This window comes from Eurosta solidaginis, chromosome X (assembly GCF_040869045.1).
Source record: "Eurosta solidaginis isolate ZX-2024a chromosome X, ASM4086904v1, whole genome shotgun sequence".
In the NCBI taxonomy this organism is placed as follows: domain Eukaryota; kingdom Metazoa; phylum Arthropoda; class Insecta; order Diptera; family Tephritidae; genus Eurosta; species Eurosta solidaginis.
Window position 1 is genome coordinate 186778072 of NC_090324.1, and position 20961 is coordinate 186799032.

A 20961-nucleotide genomic window follows, 5' to 3' on the forward strand; every position below is an offset into this window, starting at 1 on the left:
CTTCAGCAACAGAAACTTTAAAAATGTTATTTGATGGCGATACAGTTGTTGCAAAAGTAAAATATGCAAATGATGCTGTAATAATTAAAAACTCCAATAATTGTATTATCAATTAATGATGTTTTTCCAAATTATTCGGCATTTAGATCTAGAATGTATACTTACAAATGGAGATCATATAAAAAAACTAAAAAGTTATAAAAAAAAGCCACATCCAATGTCAAGTTATTATTTATTGAATAAATATAAATTATAAATTGATTATAAATTTAATTTTCGTGTTTTATTTATTACTATGTAATCTTCATCATCATAGTCCTAGTCTTCAGTAAGTTTTGCAGATACTTTGCCATTGACATCATCAGTTACTCCAAATAGTGTTTGTCCATCTGTATAGGCTCGATCATAATTTGCACAAAAGTTCGTTTCCAATGGCCAATTAACACTAAACCCTTTACCAAAACATGATGAAATATTACACTTAATATCGATTGAACATTCAACTTTCCAATAACATGCACTATTGAAACACGTCTCTGAATTATCACCAGGTTTTAATTGATGTGTATCTATTATACAAACATGTAATTGAAGTTGTGCATCATACCCAAAACCTCCATAAATTGGATGATATGTTCCATAAGTTTTAATAGTTCTTGCATATAAATCATTTATATTATTAATTACAATTGGAGTTGTTGTTTTACTTAAACCAATATCTCCACTTACTGGAACATTTGAACTTTTAAAAAATTGCAATACGTGACTGTGGGGTCGAGTTTTATTTGAATGCACTTTGTAAGTTTGGCGTGTATAAGGAACAAAATGTTCTTTTCCTCTCTTAATAAAACCACTTTTAGGTTTGTATTCATAATGGGCAATTGGTATTCCAATTGCTTGATTAATTAAAAATTGATGAAGGTGTTCGTCCATTCGAATTGCACCTTTGTTGTGAATAATATAATCTTTATATACAGCTTCATCTGGATTCTTTTCTCTATTCCATTCATGTATAAAATATAGTTCAATTGGCTGAGGTACGCACAATACATTAGAAGGAATATGTTTATAATACTTGTTCGGCCTGAGTGCGTCTGGAACCGACAGTGGGTAGGCGCACACGGGTCGATCTCGGGTTGATAGTGCTCTCGAAAGAAAGTAAAAGAACAAAACGCAAAGAGGATTTCCTCGTTATAATAGTGTTTTAATTAGAGTGTAGGAAAATATATACAAGGATACAATATTACCTTTGAATGTAAAAATGATGACGGTGATACTCGGCGATGTGTGCTGGTTGGCGGTCGATCGAAAAAGGGGCCGGTTGTGCCGTTGATGACAACCGCTAAGCCGCGAAAAGGTCCTCTGGTATTAAGGAGGGGAAAAACCACATACACAACCACCCTTACGTATACGTGCATGGGTGCTGACAACCTGCACACACATGCATGTGCATGTTGCGTACACATGCATGTGCATGCATGCACACAAATGCGGCGTGAGTGTGGGTGGCTGGAAATATTATTAAAACATTAGGGAGGAGCGTCGTCAATCAAGTGAAAGTTAGGCATTGGGCCTAAACATGCCGCCTCCCTTGCGGTACGCTACCTCACAGTCCTCCAAGGATCACCGACCGTAAAGAAGAGGAAAAAAAAATAAAAAACTTATAACTAACTTAACCTAACGACGGCCAGTCCGCCGGCTTGGCAGCACGCACGATGAGTTGCGTAGTGTGCGAGCTTGGTTGCGGATGCCTCGGTCATTCGCCACTTTCCCGTCATGGTTAGAAGCCTGAGCCATGTTTGCCTAGAGCTAGGGATTGGAAAAAATTAAAAAAATATATATGTTCATATTTCTTGCCGTTTATTACAAATTCATTGGAAATGAACAAGCATAGAATTTTGTATGAAGAAAATTCAATAAAAAATAACTTATTGTAATGATACAGGATTTTAAACGCACACCTCCATTGTGAGTTCATACAAGTGGCGAATTTTTGATAAAACGTTCACAATAGTGAACAGCGAGTGAGTATTAATCTGTAGTCTGATTTTCTGTATACAAATTTAAAGGAAAAGCTGATTTGAAACAAATGCGCAATTCATGGCACTTCAATTTAATAACGGCGAACACAAGAAAAAGAAACCTTTCTTCCATTCTCTGGCCCTTCGCGACAGCCATTTCTCCCTTTCAGCTATGATTTGACACGTAGGTATGGAAATGGAGGGATAGAAGGATTTTTCACTTGTACGAAGTCCCAATGCACACCTCTTGCGACTGTGTACAACAGAAATTCAATAAAAAATAAATAAAAAAGAATAAAAAGTGTAAAAATTCCTGTATTTCGGTCGTTACCGAACATTTTCATGTTAGGCCTTGGTTGTGCCCGAGAGTACCCAACCGAAGATGGTACTCTGAGCCAGCAAAGGGCCAAACGTGGTGGGCAGAATCCCTGGTAATATTATCTCCGCATAGACATCTGTTCCGAGGATGAGGCGGATCGGCGCGGATGCATGGAACTGCGGATCCGCAAAACGGAGATGTGCGTACGGGGCTGCGATAGCGCTGTCGATGCTGGTCGTGGGTGTCATGTGCCGAAAATTGGATACGACCGCAGCATGGGTCGCAATCCTTTTGTTCTGTCCGTGTCTTCCTCGGATACGCAGCAGACATCCTGCTTGGCCACCAATTCTGCTGGTAGGAAGTTGGAGCTCCTGGGCGAGCTCATCCGCAATCACTGTGGTGGGGGAGCATCCATCGATTAAGGCGCGAACGAGGTGTAGCCGCCCCCTGCTTCTATTTTCACGACCGCGGTGGGGGTGATCGCTACCGTCGGTATCATGGTGGCGGTGGCAACTGAATGCGGGGCTAGGAGCCCTGCCCGGAAGGCGGACACGGTGGTGAGCTGCAGCGAGTTGGATCCGTGACTACGATCTCGTGGTTGATGATGGGTGTGATGTCGTTGTTGCAGGCGAAGAGGCCTTGTCTCCGCTCTGCGATCGCGCGGTGTTTGTCTTCGTTGAGGGTCCTTAGTTTGCCGGCGAAGAGACCGAGTCTCCGCTCGGCCGTCACGAACATGGCGCTGGACTGTAGATGGGTTGTGCTGGAGCCGCTTCCTTTCGTGCTGCAAAAGCGGTCGATACGATTTGGCTGCTGGTGTTGTGTTCGGGCGAAGAGACCGAGTCTCCGCTCCGGTTCGGTGGATTCGAGCTGGACGAAGAGGCCCAGTCTCCGTTCCAGCATCTGACGCATATAACGAGATGGAGTCGTCAATCCGCTCACGGGGTGATTCCAGCTCCTCCTCAACTTGTACACTCCATGGCTTGGAGCGGGCTTCGTGGAGTAGCTGTTCCTCTTCATCAATCGAGGAGATGTGAAGCATCGTGTGATGTTTTTCGCCGCATTTTTTACATCGGCCTTGGCTTGGGCACGCGTTCGAGCGGTGGTCTAGAGCCAAGCAATTTCCACAGCAGCTCCCACGGATCGCTAAGTAAAGACGCTCCTCGGGTTTTTTGGCCCGAAAGATGGGGCACAGGCGTATGGGATGTTGCTTAAAACAAGCGCGGCATTCCGACGTATAACGCATGACGTTCTTGGCAGCGCTTCGTTGCATAGCGGCAAAGCGACCCATTTTTCTGAAAGAAATGCAATATGTTTGACAGGGTCGAGTCATTCACGAAAATGCGGGGGCGAGTGGTCCCTAGTTGTATTATTGGGGATTTGGGAAATTTTATTAGCGCGCGCATAAGGGGAAACATCTGTCGCTGCATAAAAAAAAATATTCATATGTGGCGTGCATTATATGCATGGCCTCTTTCCCCGCACGTTATGTGCCTGGGTCTTTAGTGCCTTATTTTGTTTATTTTGTGTCACCCGGTAGCGTTTTAGTTGGCCACGGGCACACTAGTGCTGCAGAAGATGAGCATTTACGATTTTTCGGTTCGCACATTCTGGTGCCGGACCGGGTAGAAAGTGTATAGCGTGGGTTCTTTTGAGTCGCGGTTGTTTGTTTTGTTGATGCTAAGAACCAACAACTTCCCTGCCCGCCACACAAAAAAAAATGTTTGGACAGCAAATTGTATGCTATGTAAAGAAAAAATAAAAAAAATCGTCGTTTTGGACGAAGAGAAAAGTTTGTAGAATTAATCATTTTTTTTTTTTTGTATTGCCCTTCGCTTATTTCTTCAACTTTTCCCCAAGTAGGGTTGGAGTCCTGTTTAATTGACGGCCTTTAGCAAATGATGCGGTTCCAGAAGGGTATTTGGCTCCGATACCGATTTGTCAGAAACGGATTTTTGGGTACCCGTTCGCCTCTTTTTATGCATCCCTAATTTAATGTACATTTAAGACTCGGCATATATATGTACACACGTTGGTATAAGTATATGGACGGTCAGTGCACGGACTTTAACACTTAATTTATTTTTTGACCCGTTTTCAATTCTTAGAACTTCTAGTATCTTTTACCATCAGAGCTCAAAATCTGCCAACATTGCGATATATTTCGCATTGAAAACACTTGCTGCGATCATTTGGTACACGTATTCAATTGCCGAGCCCACCCAAATAACACTTAGCGGTGACACTAACCAATTTTGACAAAATTTGTGTAGAAATTATTAGATAAATGTAGCAAATGAGTACGCAAATATTTTCCTCCGATATTTTCGTCAGTTGGTGTGAATAAAATTTGGGCGAAAAATGAGCGTTTTAAGTAAATGGAATTCCAAAAAGGTGAGTAGTATATAGGCATACGCTATTTATATACGAATTTACATGTATTTCTTGTCTTGTTTACATGTTTGTAAAAGGGTTATTTCCGTGAAATGTGCGTTATTCGTTTTTCATTAAATTATGAATTGTTTTGTAAAAATATTGACTCTCGCTGCTGTGTTCCAAAAAAAAATCTACCAACATTCTTTTTAACATTAAAGGTCCGCGCACTGGCATAATATACCAGACAAAAAATGAACATTCATACGCACAAATGCACATTTCTCTGAATTGAAGCAAACGGTAAATGGATGGTTCGATTCATGTCGCCGTTGCTTCATTCTTTCGTTTTTACGCTTGGTTCAATACGGTGCTGGATATGGAGACGTAAAAAAAAATGGTAAGTAAATTTTGATATTTTCTTTTATCTACTATTAGAAATCCCTTTTCGTGTATTTTTTCTTATTAATTAATTTTATTTTATTTTTCAGGTGGATGGTGTGGATATCCTGGAGTTGGAGCGATGTACCTACATATGGATGGAGTATCAACCTTTTTTTGTTTTTGATTGTATGTACCGGCATCGCAAATGGGTGCTCCAACTGCGGCGTCGGCCGCGCTGTCAGTTGTCGCCCCTGTGCGATGCCCATTGACGCCGGTAATAATGAAGTTTCTTTTCTTTTCGTTGCAGGTATGGTATACGGGCGAACATTTTGAACGTGCAAATAAAACGCTTACAAGCGCGTAACGAAGAGGATTATGATGATGGTGTGGAGGAGGAGTTGGCCGAACAGGATGAGACCGACACATATATACTATCAAAAGTGGTGGATATATCGCATGCACTAGTTGTCACCACTAAAGCACAATTTTTGCCCGATTTCGCTCATATAGCACCACATTTTGCTAAGATACTTGAGCCGAATCGTTCATGGTTTGACGGGCAAGGGGGCCTTTGTGCTTTCGATGATGTCATTGAGTTTTGTGGTCTTGCTTGCGTACATTGTTTTAGAAAAGTCCTCATTTTGCAGGTCAACCAAAAAAAGGTTCAACCAGTTGGGATTTTTTTTTTTTTTTCCAGTAACAATATGTGTCTGTTATTCACAAATCGTACCATATTATGATCACATACAATATTCAAATTTATACGCTGTTTACGCAGCATATCAGCTCATTCAATTTTACACAAATTTTGCAGAGATCTAGCAATGTTAAACAGATTGGATTCTTTGATAAATTCTTTGCACAAGTAATTGTTGATAAAGAACCAAACTGCTAGTATCTGCAAAATTCCACAAAAACTACGAGTCGCTCCTCACGCATATTTTCGGTGATGGATTATGAAAAATAATAAAGGGAAATCATCTTTATGCACACAATTTGTTGAGGGTCAATTTGTGGACTCCTACGATCCAACCATTGAAAATACCTTAACAAAAGTAGCACACGTTAATTCACAGGATTACGATGTAAAAGTAGTTGATACAGCCGGTCAAGATGAATACAGTATATTTCTCGTACAATATAGCATGGACTTTCATGGTTATGTTCTTGTCTATTCCATAACGAGTCAAAAATCCTTTGAGGTAATTAAAATTATCTACGAAAAACTAATAGATGTAATGGGAAAGGAATATGTACCTGTGGTGTTAGTTGGCAATAAACCGGATTTACATCAGGAGCGTACAGTAACCACAGAAGAAGGCCGTAAATTGGCTGAATCATGGCGGGCAACATTTTTAGAAACATCCGCTAAGCAAAATGAGTCTGCTGCTGATATTTTTCATCGATTACTTATATCAATAGAGAGTGAGAATGGTAATCCACAGGAGAAGAATAGTTGTATAATATCGTGAAAACTCATAATGGGCATAAACTGTCGACCATATCAACAACAATTTCAAAAGCCACAATCCCACTTATGATAAAAGAATAATGTGGAGAGCACAAACAAATTAATATGTGAGCAAACTGCAACTTGAGCTGTTTGCGTTTTGTGAAACAAACACAATACAGTAATAAATATGCAGCTACGTTGAGAAATGACCTCTAAATTACCTCGAGGCGTTTGCAAAATAACTCGCGCATCATTTTTTATGGTTGTCACCAATCTACCGCCACGTTCCATATTACGCGTGTAAACAATTGTACGTGTGGAGAGTAGTACAAAGTTCAATTCTGTCAATTTAGTATAAACTCCATAATGTTCTGACAAACAGAAAGATGGCACGTCACCGGATATCAAGTCGCCATTAACGTTGATTGGGCAGCAAGGACATAAGGCAACCCGAATCGGATACTGGTATTTTGTACCATTCCATACGTAACGATGCTTGCTCTAAACGTTCATACACTTTCTCCAACTTAGGTGTATTACCGTTTTGTAATGCAATTTGGCATAACACACGCAACTACTTGCCGCGTTGTTATTCAGCTGTAATACGTTGACACCTTTGTACGATTCTGTGGCAAGATACAATACAAGCACACATACATTACTCTTTTGGCCAAAATTTATAGATGCTACTTAGCGTGATTCATAAAACCAGTGCTTGTTGGTCAATTCGAGAGGTGAATTGTAGCTTTTAGACTCAGTTTCCTTTCCCTTTAAGACATTTACTTTTTTAAATTTAAGTTAACTGCCAGATACATCTGTGCAGTAAAGTTGTCTATGATCTTCTAGATCGCAAATGCACAATTGTAAATCATCGTGATAGCCCTCACCAATGGCGCATCCGTTGATGTATGCTTCTGATGCAATTTTTCGGCTACAAATTGGCGGTGACCCAATTGCTTTGGGAAAGTTAGTTAATAATAACCTCTTACCATCTATAACTGCCACAATGACACTGCGTTCGTAATGATCAAAGTCGAGACGCCGCCCATATATTAGATATGTACAATTTTTCAGCCAAACATATAATGTCTTTTCCTCGCCTATGCGTTGGTCCCACAAGTACTTTATGACAGAGAACGTTATTTTATTGCGTAAAAGGTGTACAAACCAGATTCTAAGTGGAAAAGCAGACGAACGAAAAACCACTATTTAAAGAAAATCGATAAAAATATAATTCAATAGCAGAGAGTTTAGAAGCATACGTCGGTTTTCAACATTCTCGAAAGTGGACAGTTGTTAATACGCAGTGAACAGGTGAGATTTGTGTTTGTGTTTTAAATGATAATTAATAACCTTCCAATGCTTGCGTGCAGGTCGCCGTCGCAGCCGCAAGAGTTGAGATGCTGGACGAAATGGAATTCCAAATCTTACTGAGGCCGAAGCACTTTCTCGGGAACGAAGAACCTTCAAAAACCTACTACTACTACTGCACCCGCCACATATTCCAGGTAACGTTTTTTTGACACAAAAAAATATATATAGCTCTCTGATACCAAAATTTGTACATAACAATCGTGATCTAACGAGTGAAAAAAAAAAAAAAGTTTCCAGTGTAAACTAACGAATTTTGAGAACCGGCATAGGCTGCTTTTATAGAGTAAAGAAAACGGGGCATACTTCAATCCCCTTTAGCGAAAAAACGTAGCAGAAAAGCACCTTTAGTAGTACATTAGTAGTGATCATAACTTTGTAGATGCCAACATGTTTGGATGGAAATGATTCGTTTTCTACTAAAATATTTCGTGAATTGATAGGGATTTATATTCTTTCAGAATTTGTTCGAAAAGCGCCGTACGTTAGAATTTTGTTCCAAATACCCCAACCGAAAGTTTGTTTCAAAAACCTCCCCATGTGAGCTAATGAAAAGCGTTTCGAGATAAGGCGCTCCTTAATAGGTTACGATCTCACGATAGGGCGCTTTTGTAACAAATCCTGAAATGAGAAATATTTCCCCCCTTTGTTTTTAAGATAGGACGATTTTGAACAGGCAGCCGACATGGCGTGATACGCTACTCAGCAGCCGCACTGAATGGAAAAAAAATAAGGGAAATGGGTTATTGTCTTCGAGCTTTATACTCTGTCCTTGCTGAGCCCGAAAGACTTTGTCCAAGTCAAGGACAGAAGAGTTGAACTCTTGTGCGGTCCTGGTAAGCAGGGAGTATTCACCTTTTTATTCTGAACTTTCCGAAAGCTCTTTTCCGTTAAGTATCCATGGAGGCGTTCCGGATAAACTGTTAATTTAGAATATTCAGAATACATTTTTTGATACTACCTCACTAGGTCCGAATATGCATAATATTCCACCTACAAACCGATTCTCCAAATTCTCAAATGGAGACGAATGTGCCGAACATACGGAATTAATAGAACAGAAGGTCGACTTTTAATACGCGCCCAAAAATATTTCTTAAATTTATTCCAAAAACAATGTTTCGACGCTGCATGCAGTCGGAAGCATTTATGCATGCATGCATTTTCTTGCACGCAAAATTAATGCGCTATTACGCTGAATGCTTAGAATTTTTAAAAAATTATTTGAAAGTTTTGGGGGTTTTCATTCGCAGTTTGGAATAGTCAGGTGCTTTTCTTAAATATTCGGACCGGCTTAATTCGGATTTCTAAAATTATAAACCACGGCTAACATCTGGGGCAGATGAGTTTTCTCATCAGCGTTAGGTTTGCGATGGGCTTCGTTGGGTGCCAACGAGTGCAGCGGTTTTCTGTGGCAGATTGGTTCGCCCTTCTGCGGTAGGCTTTTCTGTTGTCCTCGTTATGGGATAACGAGTGAATTGGGGTTGCTTCTTGAAAATTGTAAATAAAATAGGCCGAAGGCCTTTATGTTCTTTCGCAGATGGCGGATCTGCGTTAGGGCTATTCTGGTGTCCTCGTTATGGGATAACGAGTGAGTGGTATGGTGTCCTCGTTCGGGGGAGCGAGTCGATTGGGGGTTATTTTCTGGTGCCCTCGCTCTGGGTAAGCGAGTGAATTCGGGTTTGTTTTTGGGTCTCGACAGGAAGGTGGAGTTCGGAAGGAAGTGAGGGAGAGGAACGGAGGGATTGTTACGAGGAGTTATTGGCCCTCTCGCAATCCATCTCCTCCGTTGGAAGAAGGATCAGTTTGACCAAAGGTCGTCTGACTTGACCCTTCTCTGTTATGAGGTCAACTACGCGAACTCGGTTATCTTCGCCGGGGTGTACGTTGACGACTCTACCTAGCCTCCACTCGTTGGGAGATAAGTTGTCCTCTTTGAGGACAGCGAGATCTCCCACTTTTATATTTTCTTTGGGATGCTTCCACTTCACTCGTTTTTGAAGTTCGGATAGATATTCCACCTTCCATCGTTTGCAGAAGGTGTGATGGAGGGCTTTGAGTTTCTGTCATCGATTGATCATCGAGGCAGAGCTCTCACTGGCATTCGGTTATGGTGGAGCCAGCAGGTGGCTGCCGGTTAGGAAATGTCCTGGGGTTAGTGGTTCCAGATCCGTTGGGTCATTCGACCCTCGACTGAGTGGGCGCGAGTTGAAGCACGCCTCAATCCTGCACAAAAGGGTTTGGAACTCCACCATGGTTTACTTATGGGGAGACGCGATCTTTTTGAAGTGGCTTTTGAAGCTCTTCACTGCCGCTTCCCACTGGCCGCCCATATGGGGAGCGGCGGCGGGAATAAAATGCCAGCTCAATGCTTGATGGCTATACTTTGAGACTGTTTTGTCTCGGCTTTCGGCCAGAAAGGCTTTAAATTCGGATCGTAAAGATCTTGATGCTCCGACAAAGTTTGTACCATTGTCGGAGTAGATGCTCTTCGGACATCCTCTTCTCGCGATAAAACTCGAGAAGGCTGCGAGAAAGCATGGGGTGCTGAGGTCACTAGTGGCCTCTAAGTGAGTGGCCTTAGTGGAGAAATAGACAAAAAGGCATACGTAGCCTTTTGACAGTCGACATCCTCTACCGCGGTAGCTTTTGATGTCGAAAGGCCCCGCAAAGTCTACCCCGGTATTGGTGAACGCGCGGGTAAAAGTAGTCCGTTCGCAGGGAAGGGTACCCATAAGTTGGGACTGTGCCTGCTTTCGATGAATAATGCAGGTTTTGCAATTGTGGATGACGGCTCTGATCATGGTCTTGACATTCGGTATCCAGTATAGGGTTCGGATGAGACGGAGCATGAGCTGGTTCTCGCCATGAAGGGAGTCATAATGAGCCATCATAACTGTAAGGCGAGACATCCTACAATTGTAAGGCAAGATGATCGGATGACGCTCGTTGTATGACATGTCTTTTGACGCCCCTAGACGCCCCCCTGTTCTAATAATATCATCTTTGTCGATATATGGGTTGAGTGACAGTATTTCACTCTTTCGATCGATAGGTTCCCTATTTTTCAATTTTACATATTCTGTCCCTTAAAATTGTTTCTGGCAGACTCGTATTAATGCTTGAGTCGTTGCCTTAATCTCATCGGCTGAGATTATACACGACCTTTCGTGGAACATTGCTTTAGTTTTTGGGTGAGTTCGTTTATAAAATCTCCTAACATAGGATAGAACCTTTAAAGCCCTGGGTAAATTTGAAAAACGGTCGAGAATATCTACATGATCTACCCTTGTCGTGGCATATGTTTGTGCCCTCTTCTCCTCAGCGGACGTTTTGTATTCGGTCTCTTGTGCTGGCCAGAGGGAATTGTCTTCTTGCAGCCAAGAAGGTCCCTGCCACCACAACGAATTGTTGACCAAATCTGATGCAATTAGGCCTCTGCTTCCTAGATCCGCTGGATTAGATTCCGAGTCCACGTGAAGCCAGTCCTTGCTACCGACCATATCGATGATCTTAGTGATTCGGTGTGCGACGAAGGTTGACCAGGAACAGGGCGGCTTTCTTATCCATGCTAGTACGATGGTTGAATCCGTCCAGAGGTGAACTTTTGCTGATCCCAAATGAATGTTTCGGAATATTGATTCCATGATTTCTGCAAGCAGCACGGCGCCGCAGAGTTCTAAACGTGGTAGCGAGATGGTTTTCACTGGAGCTACTCTGGTTTTTGCTAAAAGTAAGTGTGTGAAAACCTGATCGTCACTTTTCACGCGCATGTATACCGCTGCCGCATATGCTTTCTCGGAAGCGTCACAGAAGCCGTGGATTTCTATGTCGTCTTCCGGTGAAAAATTTACCCACCGCGGTATCCTAATGTTATCTATTTCGCTATAGTGTTGGGTGAAATTTTCCCACCGTTCTAAGGTAGTTGGGGAGACAGGTTCGTCCCACCCGGTGCCCTCTAACCAGATATGCTGCATTAGTATTTTTGCCACTATGACCATTGGTGCAAGCCAGCCTAAAGGGTCGAAAAGTTTGGCTATAGCGGATAGAATTACGCGTTTGGTGATGTTCTCGCCACTCTCTAAAGCTCCTGCGGTGAAGTAAAACATGTCTGCATGCGCGTTCCATCGTATTCCGAGTGCCTTCACCGAGCTAGCCTCTTCAAACGCTAGGAAGTCCTCGCTGAGCAGATCCGTTTTGGGAATGTCCTGAAGGATTTCCTCACAATTTGATGTCCACTTGCGCAATGGAAAGCCCGCTGAGTGTAATGCTTCGCGAATCTCGTTTCTTGCTCTGATGGTTGACGCTATTGTATGTCCTCCAGATAAAACGTCGTCGACATACATACTTTCTCGTAATATACCCGATGCTATTGGGTGCGTATTTTCTACATCATCAGCCAATTGTAGAAGTGACCGTATCGCGAGGTTGGGGGCGCAGTTTACACCAAAGGTGACAGTCTTTAGTTCGTAAAGACTGATGGGTTCGTTGGGGGATGTTCGATGGACAATCCGTTGAAATTTGGTGTGATTTTCGTTCACCCAAATTTGCCTATACATCTTTTCGATGTCGCTATTAAAGACGAAGCGATACAGTCGCCAACGTAAAATTAAAATAGGCAAGTCTGCTTGGAGTACTGGACCTGGGTGGAGTATGTCGTTTAGACTAATGCCATTTGCTGTCGGACTTGACGCGTTGAAGACGACGCGCACCTTGGTAGTGGTACTTTCTGCCTTTACAACGGCGTGGTGGGGCAGGAAATAATTATCCGAATCGTCGGATGGTACATTATTTTTGATTTTTCTCATATGTCCAAGTGTTTCGTATTCTGACAACACCCAAACATACTCTTTCCCTAAATCTTGGTTTTTCAGTAATCGCCCCTCATTTCTGAAGAATTGTGAACATGCGCGCTTTAGGGACGGTCCTAATTTAATATTCTCAGGGTAATCCTGCCTGAATGGTAGCGAAACTGTATATCTTCCACTTTCATCACGTTTTGTTGTGTCCTTAAATAATTGTTCACAATAACTTTCTTCTTCATTCAGCATTTTGTTTTTGGGAACATTTTCTACCTCCCAGAAAGCTTTTAATTGGTTGTCCAACGCAACCTCGTTGTAGAATGACATGATGCTCTTCGTTGGACTCGGTGCTTCGATGCGACCGGTTAGTATCCAACCGAACACTGTCTCTTGGGCCAAAAGTGTATTTAGTACATTCTTTTTCAGACCGCTCAGTATAATTTGGGGATATATGTCTCCTCCAAGTATGAGGTCTACATCTTCGTTGATGTAAAACCTTTTATCTGCCAAAACCAAGTCTGGGAATGCCTGCATAGTCATGGCGTTGATATGGCAGGATGGAAGATTCCCAGTGAGTTTGGCTAGGACTAGAACGGGTGTAGTCAGGCTGAAGCAGGCATCCACGGGTGACCGTAATTCAATTTTGGATTCCTCTTTCACCTGAGCTGACACCGCACTTGTGATGCCTGAAACTCGGGCATGCATTTTTCTCGCTGGCAAATTGATTCTGCGTTTCAGTCTTTCAGTTATGAAGGAACATTCAGACCCTGAATCAATTAATGCCCGTGCGGAGAAGTCGGTACCATTATGGCGAATGTGTACGCGAGCAGTTCCTAATAGCACTCCTGTGCTGGAATTGGCATGACAGGATTTTACATTCTGGTTCGCAGATTGTCGCGCCTGTGCCGAAGTTGTTGGGGTATTATCCGCATCTTTGAAAGGATTGCGTACAGCCGTGTGCTGAGATGTATCCGCATGCAGGAGCGTGTGGTGACGAGAGTGGCATTTGGAACAGTTGTAGGAACTGGTGCACTTTGTCACGGTGTGTCCTGGGGATAAGCAATTCAGGCAGCCACTTGTGGATTTTATAAATTTAATCCTTTATACTGGGGTTAACTCGCAGAAGCGTGAACAGTTGCGTAATCTGTGTTCAGGGGATTTACACGTTTTACAAATTGATTTTATTGTTTGCTTGGATACTTTCGTTTGAAAAGCACCAAGTCTTTTCGTAGGGGTTTCTGACGATTGTCGCAACGCGTTTGGTTGTTGCACTTTCGAAGTGGCCTGCCCTGTAAAACCAGACACTGTTTCAAGTGTCTGAAACCGATTAGACAGGAATTTATCCATATCCTCCCACTTGGATATGTCCATTTTATGGTCTATACTTTGCTCCCAAAGAGCCAGCGTGCTCTCTGGTAACTTGGTTGAGCACAGATAGGTCAGGATTGCATCCCAATTGGAAGTGTCAATTTTGTGGCATTTGAGGGACGAAATACAATTATTTATATCATTTTGCAGCTTTTTTATTGAACTGCCACACTCACTTTCTACCTTTTTTAAGTTAAATAAAATTTGTAGTTGTGTGTTAACTAAGATACGTTTGTTTTCGTATCTTTCACACAAGTTTTTCCAGGCCATCTCGAAACCTTCATTTGTGAGAGGGCATTTTTTAACGATATCTTTTGCTTCGCCCTGCGTTTTGTTGTTGATATGGAATAACTTTTCCACCCCTTTCAAGCTGGAATTGTTTGTATAAATTGCCGTGAAAAGGTCGCGAAATGTTGGCCAAGACAGATAATCCCCTTTAAAAACTTCCGTGTCGCAAGCAGGGAGGCGAATTTTATGCGCATGAGGTTCTTGCTCAGGGTTGACGTTCTTGTCCGCTTTCTTGTATTTTTCTGCCTCAGCAGATATAGACGCTAGGCATCGCATATAGATTGCGTATGCTGATTTTTGCTTTTTTCTTACCGCCATAAGGATGACACCTCCACAGATCCTAGTAGCGAATCAAACGCAGACTTTACCTTCTTCCACAAGGACCGCAACTCTTCCAGCTGTATCGCAAGGGTGTGTTTGCTATGGTCGCTTTCCGGAATAAGGCTGTAATCTGTATCAAACTCTGCGATTAATTCTACCAGTCTGATGTAGGTTTCCATGGTCTTATTTGAATTTATTAAAGAAATAATTGCTGATTAGGGAAATGGAACGATTTTGAGTAAAAATACCTGCCCAGCCGTAAATAAACACTATTGAAATTCGAAGCTTTATTATTTCTTTTTATATTGCAGACTTTTTGTCTCGGTAGCGACAACAACAGAGGTTTATTTTTCAACTTTTTGTCACAACAGGGACAACAAAAAGGATTTATTTTTGGACTTTTTGTCACAGCAGCGAAAACAGCAAAAGATTTAATGTACAAATTTTTGTCTCAGCGGCAACAACAAAAAAGGGGACCACTCGCCACCTCCACAAATAATGGGTGTATTTTTGAAGAAGTGAAAAAATGCGTTCGATATTGCAAAACAAGCACCAAAAAAAGTGTAAAAAGTGTTTAAAAAGTGAAGTAAGCACCAGATTAATTAATTAAATTGAACTTAATTTCGTGTTTGTGAAATACAAAAAAAAAACAACAACAAAAACCTATTTAGTATGGTGCGGAAAGTGAGGTTAGGTTACCCTCTTCCTTGTGTTGTGTCTGGAAAACCTTACCACTGGTGGGGGGATAGACCAGATAATCACAAGGACTGAAAATAAAGGCTAACAAACCGAGTGATTTAACCTTTGAAATTAGAAAAATAAATTGGTGCTCACTAAATAACTTCACTGTTTGCACTTTTATTTTTAATTTTTCGCGCACAACACGGGGTTTTTCTTTACTTCGCAAAAAACAACACTCAAAAAAAAGTGGCAAGAAATATAAACTTACTTTGTTTTTGTGGAAAAATTGATGTGATGGCTGTGGCTCCGGCGGCTGCTAATGTCGTGTATAGTATCAAACTTCCAACTTTTTGGTGGTTCTGCTGGACTATGCTGTGACAAATAAAACTTTTGATGATTTTTTTTGTGGCAATTCGTGCAAATTTAGTAGTAGGCAAATGTGCTGTGTTGTGGACTGTATATATAAAGAGGCGCTTTTGTTCCTGGTGAGGAGGACCAATGTTCGGCCTGAGTGCGTCTGGAACCGGCAGTAGGTAGGCGCACACGGGTCGATCTCGGGTTGAGAGTCCTCTCGAAAGAAAGTAAAAGAACAAAACGCAAAGAGGATTTCCTCGTTATAATAGTGTTTTAATTAAAGTGTAGGAAAATATATACAAGGATACAATATTACCTTTGAATGTAAAAATGATGACGGTGATACTCGGCGATGTGTGCTGGTTGGCGGTCGATCGAAAAAGAGGCCGGTTGTGCCGTTGATGACAACCGCTAAGCCGCGAAAAGGTCCTCTGGTATTAAGGAGGGGAAAAACCACACACACAACCACCCTTACGTATACGTGCATGGGTGCTGACAACCTGCACACACACATGCATGTGTACGTAACACATGCATGTGCATGCATGCACACAAATGCGGCGTGAGTGTGGGTGGCTGGAAATATTATTAAAACATTAGGGAGGGGCGCCGTCAATCAAGTGAAAGTTAGGCATTGGGCCTAAACAATACTTTTCATATATTTCTTTCACATTCATATCTTTGACATCAGTAACTTTCCTTGGATCAGTAGTACTACATGTATATGAAACATTTTTACCATAACATTTCTTATTTAATCCTGTAGCATTAATCCAATAGGAACATATTCAGACGTTGCAGTACCTGAAATGGTAGATCCAACATCAAAAGCAGTTCTAGTTCCTAATGGTGTAACAGAACATGAAACTTTTACAACTTCCGCTGTACTAGGTAACATATCAAATTCTGCTTCACTTTAATAAAATGGAACAAAATCAACTAGAATTAAAGCTAAAGGTGTTGTTATTTGATCAATAGTTGGTGAAGTTTGTATATTTTCAGTACTATATCCATAGCTAAGTAATATTTTTGCTTTCGTAAAATTAATATGATTATTTGAACATGGTCTACTTGGTCTCATCCCCGTGTTACTCTCAGAAGAGGGATCTCCACTTCCTGTTGCACCCGATCTTGCCCCGAATTCGGGCCACGACCCGAACCACTTTGCTGATGAATATTTTCTTGCATATCAACATCCATAGTAGGATTATTATTACCACGATGATTTGATTTTTCAATGAAAATAGGATTTGGTTCAACAGATTTATCGATTGAATTATCTTCTTCAGTTCTTGGTTGTTTGGCGGGGGGTTCGTTATTGGCCCTGGAGCTAGATGGTTCATTAGCTCTTGCATGTTGTTGTGCATCAAATTCTGCTTTTATTAAATGCACTTATAACCTCCTGTAGATGATGCATAAATTGCTTTTGCTATTTGTGATGTCGAATTAAAATCTTGTATATTTCTGTATCCACCTTTATTTGGTTGAAATTTATTGTTATTCCATTCTTCAGCTAGATCTTGTTCTCTTCTTGTGTATAAAATTTGAGTAAAGGTTTTTTTGAACATTACTCATATTTGGATAATGAACTCCAAATATTGTTTCAAAACTATATTTAATTGATATACCAATTATTCCAAGTAATTCGTCTAAAGATTCATTGTTGATAATCATTTATAAAATTTAATATTGCTTAACGATCTGCTTCCCTAATTTGAGATTTTGTTGTAGCTAATTCATATTCTATATCGTGTATATATGCATCAACATCCACATCTTTAATTGTTTCATCATCTTTCTATATTGTATTACCGGGCCCAAAATAATTATACCCTGGATATGTTAATTCGTCCCTGTGTGCCAACATATTAATATAACTAGTGTGGCACATTGCCTTATATGCTGTTCAACAACATTGTATCATAATCTATTTGTAGCACTACGTGTTATGTATATTGTGCAATAACTTGTTCGAGTTGAATTATGCGCAGTAAAAATAATAAAACATCATTACGACGACGACGACTGGTGCACCGTCAGAGGAAGCAATTGGCGCAGATCATGACTTAGCAATCATGGCCTACGGCCGATGCTGTCTATCGGAAAATTGCTTCCTCTGCCGATTGCCTTTGCCGCATAATTCAACTCGAACAAGTTATTGCACAATATACATAACACGTAGTGCTACAAATAGATTATGATACAATGTTGTTGAACAGTATATAAGGCAATGTGCCTTTATTTCTTTTATTTACACATTCCATAAGAGGAAATGAACAGTATCTAACCAACAGTATCTGACCAAAGTTTAAAAAATAGTGTATAAATGTATCAAAAAAGAAATTTTTTCCTGCATTAGGTGGTGATAATATAAACATGGTATTTTTCTTGGAATATTTTTATCTATAATGTTATAAAGATTTATTAAAAATATTACAATTTCTTCTTCATTATTATTAAATTGATATTTTAATAAATCTTCTAAAATTTCTATTGATTGTGGTATAGTATAATAGTAATTATATAAATTTCCAATTGGAGCATTAAAAAGTAAATTTTGCGGTTCAATTGTTTTTAAATACATGAATATTTCCTTAAAATTTAAATTGTTAATATCATTATTTATTGTTTTTAAACAACTTTTTATTAATATAGAGTCTATATTCCAAAATTTAAATTCTGATGATAACCACATTGAAGTATTTAATATATGATGAATTGGAGCTGTTGGATGCTGTTTCAAAAATTCTATTACTTTGTCTTCCTTTCCTCTCTTTTTACACCCGGAATTTGAGATATCTGGTTCATCGCTGAAAGCAGTAGTTTCATTACTATTTGGTGGTTCGGATCCAATGGTGAATTTATTTTAAAAGTCGACCGATAATTCGCTTCCTTCCACCATTCTGTCTTCGGTTTCTTCGATATCTTGGAAACTTCAAATACACCGAGCTTCACCACTTGGTAGCCACGTTCTCTCGGCGATGTTAAAATAGATATACTGCCTGGAATCTTTCTGCAGATAGATTGACAAATTAATCCAGTGTTGGATCGTGAACTGCCAACTCGGAACGATTCGTCTAGCCTATCTTCTAGGGAATTTTTGTCTATAACATTATAGATAAAAATATTCGAAAGAAAAATACCATGTTCATATTATCACCACCTAATGCAGGAAAAATTTTCTTTTTTGATACATTTATACACTATTGTTTAAACTTTGGTCAAGTAGGTAATTTTAATAGATACTGTTCATTTCCTCTTATAGAATGTGTAAATAAAAGAATAATTTTATGGAATGAACCACTATTAGAACCTTCAGCAACAGAAACTTTAAAAATGTTATTTGGTGGCTATACAGTTGCTGCAAAAGTAAAATATGCAAATGATGCTGTAATAATGAGAACTCCAATAATTGTATTATCAAATAATGATGTTTTTCCAAATGATTCGGCATTTAGATCTAGAATGAATACTTACAAATGGAGATCATATAAAAAACTAAAAAAAAAATAAAAAAAATAAATGTAAGGCGCGATAACCTCCGAAGAGATCTAAGGCCGAGCTTCTCTTCCAATTTGCGTCGTGCTCCTCTTGATTTTTACCTACAAATTGGCCGGACGGGACCTACATGTTTTATGCCGACTCCGAACGGCATCTGCAAGGCAGATGAGTTTTCACTGAGAGCAGAAATACAATCGGAGCGCTTGCCAGACACTACCGAGGGGCGACCCCGCTTAAAAAAATTTTCTTCTAATTGAAAAATCTTATTTCTAAAATTTTGGTGTTGCTTTGCCCGGTAGTTGAACCCAGGGCATACTGTGTGATAGGCGGAGCACGCTACCATCACACCACAGTGGCCACAAACTAAAAAGTTATAAAAAAAAGCCACATCCAATGTCAAGTTACTATTTATTGCATAAATATAAAATTATAAATTGATTATAAATTTAATTTTCAAGTTTTATTTATTACTATGTAATCTACATCATCATCGTCCTCGTCTTCAGTAAGTTTTGCAGATACTTTGCCATTGACAATATCAGTTACTCCAAATAGTGTTTGTCCATCTGTATAGGCTCGATCACAATTTGCACAAAAGTTCGTTTCCAATGGCCAACTAACACTAAACCCTTTACCAAAACATGATGAAATATTACACTTAATATCGATTGAACATTCAATTCATTCAATTCTTTCCAATAACATGCACTATTCAAATACGTCTTTGAATTATCACCAGGTTTTAATTGAGGTGTAGCTATTATACCAACATGTTGTTGACCTTGTGCATCATACCCAAAACCTCCATAAATTGGATGATATGTTCCATAAGATTCAATAGTTCTTGCATATACATCATTTATATTATTAATTACAATTGGAGTTGTTTTTGTTTTACTTAAACCAATATCTCCACTTACTGGAACATTTGCACTTTTAAAAAATTGCAATACATGACTATGGGGTCGAGTTTTATTTGAATGCACTTTGTAAGTTTGGCGTGTATAAGGAACAAAATGTTCTTTTCCTCTCTTAATAAAACCACTTTTAGGTTTGTATTCATAATGGGCAATTGGTATTCCAATAGCTTGATTAATTAAAAATTGATGAATTTGTTCGTCCATTCGAATGGCTCCTTTATTGTGAATAATATAATCTTTATATACAGCTTCATCTGGATTTTTTTCTCTATTTCATTCATGTAGAAAATATTTTTCAATTGGCTGAGGTACGCACAATGCATTAGAAGGAATATGTTTATAATATTTTCGTATATTTCTTTCACATTCATATCTTTGACATCAGTAACTTTCATTAGATCAGTAGTACTTCATGTATATGAAAAATGTTTACCATAACATTTCTTATTTAATCCTGTAGCAATTAATCCAAAAGGAACATATTCAGACGTTGCAGTACCTGAAATGGTAGATCCAACATCAAAAGCAGTTCTAGTTCCTAATGGTGTAACAGAACATGTAACTTTTACAACTTCGGCTGTACTAGCTAACATATCAAATTCTGCTTAACTTAAATAAAATGGAACAAACTCAACTGGAATTAAAGCTAAAGGTGTTGTTATTTGATCAATAGTTGGTGAAGTTTGTATATTTTCAGTACTATATCCATAGCTAATTAATAATTTTGTTTTCGTGAAATTCATATGATTATTTGAACATGGTCTACTTGGTCTCATCCATGTGATACTCTCAGAAGAGGAATCTCCAC

The 20961-nt window shown here is 39.8% G+C and overlaps 1 protein-coding gene across 1 annotated transcript; it reads left to right on the plus strand.

Annotated features, from left to right (window-relative positions):
• The first annotated feature begins 6050 nt into the window (after window positions 1-6050).
• LOC137235320 (GTP-binding protein Rheb homolog) lies at window positions 6051-6671 on the plus strand. Its single transcript, XM_067758346.1, has one exon. It carries the CDS (start codon window positions 6051-6053, stop codon window positions 6564-6566), a length of 516 nt encoding a protein of 171 aa, XP_067614447.1. The 3' UTR covers window positions 6567-6671.
• Window positions 6672-20961: the final 14290 nt, after the last annotated feature.